The 7,251-nt window shown below is 39.5% G+C and overlaps 1 protein-coding gene across 1 annotated transcript; it reads right to left on the bottom strand.

Moving 5' to 3' along the window:
- Positions 1-507: 507 nt before the first annotated feature.
- On the bottom strand, positions 508-6,814 carry mocos (molybdenum cofactor sulfurase). Its single transcript, XM_043256394.1, has 15 exons — positions 6,642-6,814; positions 6,317-6,406; positions 6,170-6,236; positions 4,757-5,404; positions 4,600-4,676; positions 4,323-4,522; positions 4,067-4,183; positions 2,895-3,275; positions 2,626-2,788; positions 2,197-2,281; positions 1,911-2,035; positions 1,515-1,617; positions 1,170-1,311; positions 978-1,082; positions 508-854 (listed from the first exon to the last, which is right to left on the bottom strand). The coding sequence occupies exons 1-15, from the start codon at positions 6,769-6,771 to the stop codon at positions 738-740; spliced, it is 2,550 nt and encodes an 849-aa protein (XP_043112329.1). The 5' UTR covers positions 6,772-6,814; the 3' UTR covers positions 508-737.
- Positions 6,815-7,251: the final 437 nt, after the last annotated feature.

Genomic DNA, 7,251 nt, shown 5'->3' with positions numbered 1-7,251 from the left:
CAGTTATCCTAGTGTAAGTAGTTTTTTTTAGTATAGCCATTCTTGTCTTACTCAAATCTAGAAGATAGGTGCCTAACGTGAACAGAGCACAGAATATGGCATCCCAGACTTTGACCTTATTGTACCATTTATCAACCGAATGATTAAGCCCAGTTATTAGAGGCTGAGAACTTTTTTTTTCAATATGAGCTCAGTATTTCTTTGACTATGTGCCGTTGTTATTTCCTCACTGTCGCACATCAGTTCACTTTTAGAGCCTGTGATGTACACCGTCTTTGGTTTAACTCACACTAAACCTGCTTCCTGCATTTATCCTATGGCGCTGATTAATCAGTTAAAATAATTACCAGAATTTGACATACCACATCCTTTGCGGGCCTATTCTAAATAAGCAATAATTGCTGCATCCTCTGCAAGGAGATTGCATGATAATTATATAGAGGAAATGTTCTATAAAAGAAAATATGTACTTCCTCAAGTAATCACTGCAGTGATGCAAGACCAATATCTAAGAAAAGGCTATATACTGTGGAGTTTTATTTCTGCTCTTGTAGTTAAATAGCACAAAAATGTAATATATTTCACATTGAATATGCAGAATTTATAAAGCCTGTTCAAAGTGTATAAAATATTTACAGTACATTTATATATTATTAATACACTTATATCAAACACACACATTAATCCAAATTAAATGTGACCGTTTAGTTTAATCAGACTAAAATTACAAAACATTTTTAGGGTTTATCAGTAGATTCTGATATTCGGGGAATAACACGGGCCCCTACGGATAAGACGGGGACAGCAGTGCTGTTCCTTGCTGACCGATGAGCCAAGTAAACACCAAACGTCACCTGAGAGCAAAGAGCAGATGAGAAAAGAGACGTTATGTAATCAATAAATCGTACACTGGAAAGTCATTTCTGTCTTCCTGTAAAAGGTAGAAAACGCAAATGAGAAGTTTTGTTTTCACAGACCTTTCCACTTCTGCATTCAGAAAGCGAGCGAAGGGGTTCCTGGCTTCTAGTGGCTGATTTCTGATCAACCCCAATCATCTGACAGCGGCCACATCTCCCAATCGCCTTAAACGAAACATCAACAAAAGGAAAGACCTTGAACATCAAATTTCAACTCCGGCCGATGATGGCGTGTCAGCGTTTCCTTCTAACCTGAAACACTGTGTCTCCTACTGTTAAGTGAGACCAGCCGTCTTCAGCAAACGCCTCTTGTCCTGACACGACCAGATTAGCCCTGAAACGCTGAATGAGCCGCTCTGTGTCGTGCCACGTTCCCTCATTCTCACTGTCGTGTCTTAAACATGCCAAAAACATTACGAAATAATGAAGTACGCGGAGTATTTGCTGACATCCTTTGAAAAAGACCATATGAAAGTCATCAAATATGCATCTAATAGCTAATCGCATTTCGTTATCATTAAACGTTAAACTACTAAATAAGCAGCACTTTCTTGAATACGAAGGCGCTGTGTTCATTCGCAGCTGGCGTGACTATACCTGTTGGCAATGCGTTCTTGCAGAAAAGACACACTGGCTCTGTTAATAAGCAGAAACTGAGCCTCATTCACCAGAGAGAGAGCGCTGGGACCGAAATTCTCCGCTGGACAGGAAGACATCATTAAGGTAAATTGCTTCTCATTATAGGGACGCATAGGAACAAATGAAATAATTGACATATAGCGCAAGAGCAGAGCCACATAATGAATATGTATTTCACAGCTAAGATCATTTGGTCTCAAAGGAATATTATTATTGAACGCATTTTACATATTTTATTTGAACGTGTCTATTTGTGATGCAGCGAAACTAATATTAATCATAAACAAAAAGCATTAACGAGGCTAATAGTCATTAAAACATTACATAAAAAAACAAACAAAGGCTGTATTTTACCTTTTTCCGATTTAAATTTCATATCACGCATGAATTTAGGTCTCTGCCTTACTAGATGACAAGGTTTTCCCAGAAACTCAGAAAGCCAGGCTGACACTTCCTCCCCACAATCCACTGTCTGCACCCTTCATCAAAGACAGATATGAGGCCATATGCATATTAAGCCACACAACCATTGAAGGCTCAAACCCATGAAAGTCTTTATAAATTTTGAGCACACCAAATGTATTGCATATTTCAAATATATATATATATATTTTGGTGGGCTTGTGTTTTATCTTCATACCTGTCACCGCAAACTTTGCTCTGGGATGTCCTTAGATCTGAATTCATAAGACCGGTCTCCAAGGGAACAGTGACGGGCTCCGTGCCTGAGAAAGGAAAGAATACATTTTAGCTTATTATCGGAAAGAATACATTATTTGAGCTGATCATCGAATACATTAGAATACATTACTAAAGAATGGGTATCATTAAAAATCTGAACTTTAACCATATAAACAAAATTAAAAAAACAAAGCTCAGTTTTTCGAGCATTACTCTTGTAAAATAACAATGTGGTTTGTTTTGCATTTTTCATATAATCCCGTATCACAGAACCACTTGAAAAGGCCCTGCCTGATGACAATATAAGCTTTTAAAAGTGTATTTTATTTACATAAATCAGTGTATCTCATGAGATGTGTGCAGTTGCTGAAGCGATGCACGCTCTGACCTGAGACCTGCAGCTGCAGTGTGTTAGAGGCCAGACAGATGATAGGATGGATGAGACACAGCTTTGGCTCTCTTTTCTGGCTCAGACAAACTCCGTTCTCATTCACAACCATCCAAAAACGGTCATACAACAACCCCTGGGGTCCCAGTGGCCACTCTGTCACCTGTTAGGTCAATAAGAACAACAGAGCACTTGCCATGAAAACTGATACCATTTTATCAACCTGCTTTCATTGTCAACACGGAGGGATAACAAACAGCTTTCTCTACCTCGAACGATGCGCATGATTTGACAGGATAGATGAAGAGATTGGTTAGTGTATGGCTACTGCCATTGTTCTTCCCTTCTTGAGACACGGTGTCTTCAGATGGTGTTATTCTCTCAGGTGAAGGACTGATAGTTTGCCCTAGTTGGCCGTTTGGTATTGATGCTAGGTCACGAGAGGCCGCCGACTCCATCGGTTCAGCTGACTTGAGCTCGGCCAGCCTCTTCTTGTCCAATATGAGAGGTTTGTGCACGAAACAATTCACAACAAACCGAAGAAAGTTTTGACAGTCCTCAAAGCTAGACATGTAGCCAAAAGACACGCGGACGGATCCTGTGGGATGCCCCTCGATCAGATCGATGTTGTCTCCACAGATGTGACCGGCCTTGAAAGAAAACGTTTATTAACAATTATTTCAAAGATCCTGTTATTTCTTTCTTTCTTTCAGTTTCTGCCCATCTATCTACCTATGTATGTATGAATCTATCTATCTATCTATCTATCTATCTATCTATCTATCTATCTATCTATCTATCTATCTATCTGTCTGTCTGTCTGTCTGTCTGTCTGTCTGTCTGTCTATCTATCTATCTATCTATCTGTCCACCATCTATCTATCTATCTATCTATCTATCTATCTATCTATCTATCTATCTATCTATCTGTCTGTCTGTCTATCTATCTATCTATCTATCTATCTATCTATCTATCTATCTATCTATCTATCTATCTATCTATCTATCTATCTATCTATCTATCTATCTATCTATCTATCTATCTATCTATCTATCTGTCTATCCATCTATCTATCTATCTATCTATCTCTCCATCTATCTATCTATCTATCTATCTATCTTTCTATCTATCTATCTATCTATCTACCTGTCTGTCTGTCTGTCTGTCTGTCTGTCTATCTATCTATCTATCTGTCTATCTATCTATCTATCTATCTATCTATCTATCTCTACCTGTCTGTCTGTCTGTCTGTCTCTCTGTCTGTTATCTATCTATCTATCTATCTATCTATCTATCTATACATGTTATCTATTTGTTTATTTGTTTATCTGTCTGGCTGTTTATATCGATCTTTTTATGTGTCTGTCTTTTTGTCCATCCCTCTATCCATCTGTCGTTCTAAGCAAACATCAAAGTTTGTATTGGCGAAAATCCACTTACATGCAAATTGCTCTTCACGTTTTGGTTGCTGATATCCAGATAATGTTGGCAGGCTCCCGTGTTGCAGAAACAGCCCGTGCGAACATGAATATTGAAGAGGCTGGCCATTTTGTCCACCTGTCAAAAACAAACAAACAAATAGCAGCGTGCACAGACACAAAGTAATGAACATTTTCCATTTCCTACACTTTGGACTGACTTTATACTGACATGTTTTATATTTGCAATTTTTGTTCACAGGTTTTTCCTGACCGACCTGAGAATATCCTACTGTTTGTCCATGACAGTCCAGCAGGTTAAAGTTGAGGACTGCACCCTGTTCATCAATATTCTGAAAGTCATTATCGCAGTGGATCCGTGCCACAGGTTTTCCATTGCTATGACGCAGACACGAGAGGACAACGTAGGTGTAGCGAGCCAAGCCAAACGCGTGAAGCTGAACGTTAAGCATACTGCCTGAAATACAAAAACATCCACTTTTAAAGCAAGTCGCAGCAACGTGAATCAAAACCGCGTTCAAGAATCACGTTCACCTGTAAGCTTCTGGAGCGCTTCAAAGCCATGATGGAGAGAAATGATGTCGAGGAAGGAGATTGTGCCATCCTCAAACCTGATGAAGTTGTGGGGAAAGCAATTATGCATTAAACAAATTACGACAGGTTGCCAGCAATCAAAGGTCTAACATCCTACCTGCTGACTACATTTGGCTTCGGTACAAAAAAGTTATCCGCCACGAGATAAGCCGATGCTGTGCCTCCTCCAAAGTAGGTTTTTCTCAAGACCTCAGCAGCTTCGTTCCTCACCAGCAAGGCTCCGAGTCCGGTCGGGAAGCCAAACATTTTGTAGAAAGATATTGGCACAAAATCAGCAGGACACTGGCTTAGATCCAGAGGTGAGCAGCTTACAAAACAGGCAGCGTCCAGGAGAACAAACCATCGACCGCGGCGCTCGCATGCTGGATAGAGCCGCCCAGACTGAATTCCCTTCACATAGCTCAGGGGATACTTTCTGCCTGAGAAGTTGCTCTGGGCAGGATAACAGAAAAGATGAGGTGCTGAGCGCTCCTCTCCGTTTGTCTGTGTCGGGGGTTTTCTCGCTCTTCTCTCCACTTCGTGAGGTAGAACAGAAACCGTGCCGACTCCCTGGAGCGCGGTCACACCGCGAATGCCCACCACAGAGGTGTGGTTGTCAGTGAGATAACAGAACTGACTTCCTTGGCCCTCGTTGGACGCGGCCTTCCAGGGGAAAGTGTCAGCCACTAATTTCAGTGCTGCAGTACATCCTGATGTGAAAATCACTGAGTACTCTTCAGGACATGTGTTAAAATGTTCCAGTATCCTGCAGAGGTTCAAAACAATGAGCTGTCTTATCTTGTCTTATCTTCGAATATATATTATAACATACCCGTATCTTATCATCAGATCTTGAACAAAATCTTATTGTAATACTTAAACTATCACTAGGCTGAAGTCTTTTTGTTTCCTCTGTTTATGTTTAGTTTGCAATGTTGTTTCAGTGTTATTTATGTACTAGTACACTATTCCTTCATATTTCAAAATAGCTTTTATTTTTAGATTTTCTGTTTGCATTTTTAGCAGTTTTTGCTTGCCATTGTTTTTTTTGTTTTTTTTTAATATATATTTTTATTTTGCTTCTAAATTTAGATCATTTCTTAAATTAAATAATTTATAATTTAGTTATAACTTAATTAGTTTTACATTTGTGTTACATTTTAAAGTTTGTGTTGATCTCTTTTTTATTATTTAATGACCAAAAACAATTTTTTGCGTGTGTGTTTCCAATTTCTATTATAATTGCATAAATGATTAATCGCAATTAATCGCATCCAAAATAAAGTTTTGTTTACATAAAATGTGTGTGCATAATGTTTATATTTATTATGCATGCATAAACACATGCATACACATATGTAATGTTTACACGTTCAGTATATTTATGAATAAAATAAAATTGATAAATATACAGAGTACACAAACAAAAACATTTATTTTGCATGCGATTAAATCACGATTAGGCTGAGCGCTAGAAAGCACTAATAATTGTATTAAATACTAATATGCAATGACTATTCCGATTGCTTACCTGTATCTGACGCTTTCCACAGTGTCGTGTGTTAGTCTACTGCTAGGGTTATGACTGTGAGGGTTGCCTGACAAAGAAAAGCGTGTTACGATCTACAGGAAAATGTTGATATTAGCATTATTAAGTTGTGCATGTAAAGGTACTCACCATAAACATTCCTAGATATATCGTCATGAAATCCTTTAATCTGGGATTCAGGAAACAGCGTTGTCCCAGCATGATCCAGGTATGTGACACCTTAAAGAAGAGAGAGAGGAGCTGTCAGCGTCCACTGCTCAGCCGCTATATGTACTTCACACTGAGGTCAACAGAGGGCGCTGCATGCATTCAGACCAAATGAAGCGAAAGTAAACGCTCGCAGCGTTACTGACCCCCACACGCACTCTCTACAAGTTAGCTAGCAAGTTAACTAGCAGAAGGACAGAGTTCGACAAGTTACTGAACGCGAAGGAGGCCAGGGACGCCGTTTCACCTTTAATCCGCTTAAACTCCCGATCGATCAGCTCTTGTTGATCGACGCCGTATCCGTAATAGCGCCAGAAACCCTTAAAACTATCAAACGTGCACAAGTCCCGAAAGTCCCGTAAAGACCCACTCTCCATGTCTGCAGAGTTTTACACAGACACAAGAGCTCCCTCTTTCGCGAATTTATGCAACTCTAGGCATGTCTAATCGACCAAAGTCTAAGAGAGTCTCTCTGCAGGACAAATGTAGTGGAGTTTCGTCAAAACCTCGTGTCGTTTCTGAAGCACGGCTAGTGCAAATTAGCGACCTCAAAATGGACATAAATGCCGCAACTGACCACCTGCCGTTATCTTGGATTAGTTAATCAAAGACATGTTTCTCGAGCAGCAAATCAGCACACTAAAATAATAAAGTAATAGTAATAATGCTGAAAATTCAGCAGACAATTAAGCGCTAGCATCGTTACCTAGAATTTGTCACCATGGTAACCGTTAGCATATTTCTGTCTGATACTACCAAAAGAACCACAATATCACCAGTGCCCCCAAGATAAATCTTACTAACTTTTGTCACGTATTTTCCTGCGGTTCCTTAAGGTTAACTTCACATCGCTATGA

The sequence above is a fragment of the Puntigrus tetrazona genome, chromosome 13 (genome assembly GCF_018831695.1).
Source record: "Puntigrus tetrazona isolate hp1 chromosome 13, ASM1883169v1, whole genome shotgun sequence".
NCBI classification, from domain to species: domain Eukaryota; kingdom Metazoa; phylum Chordata; class Actinopteri; order Cypriniformes; family Cyprinidae; genus Puntigrus; species Puntigrus tetrazona.
This window is presented reverse-complemented; position numbering and strand designations above follow the sequence as displayed.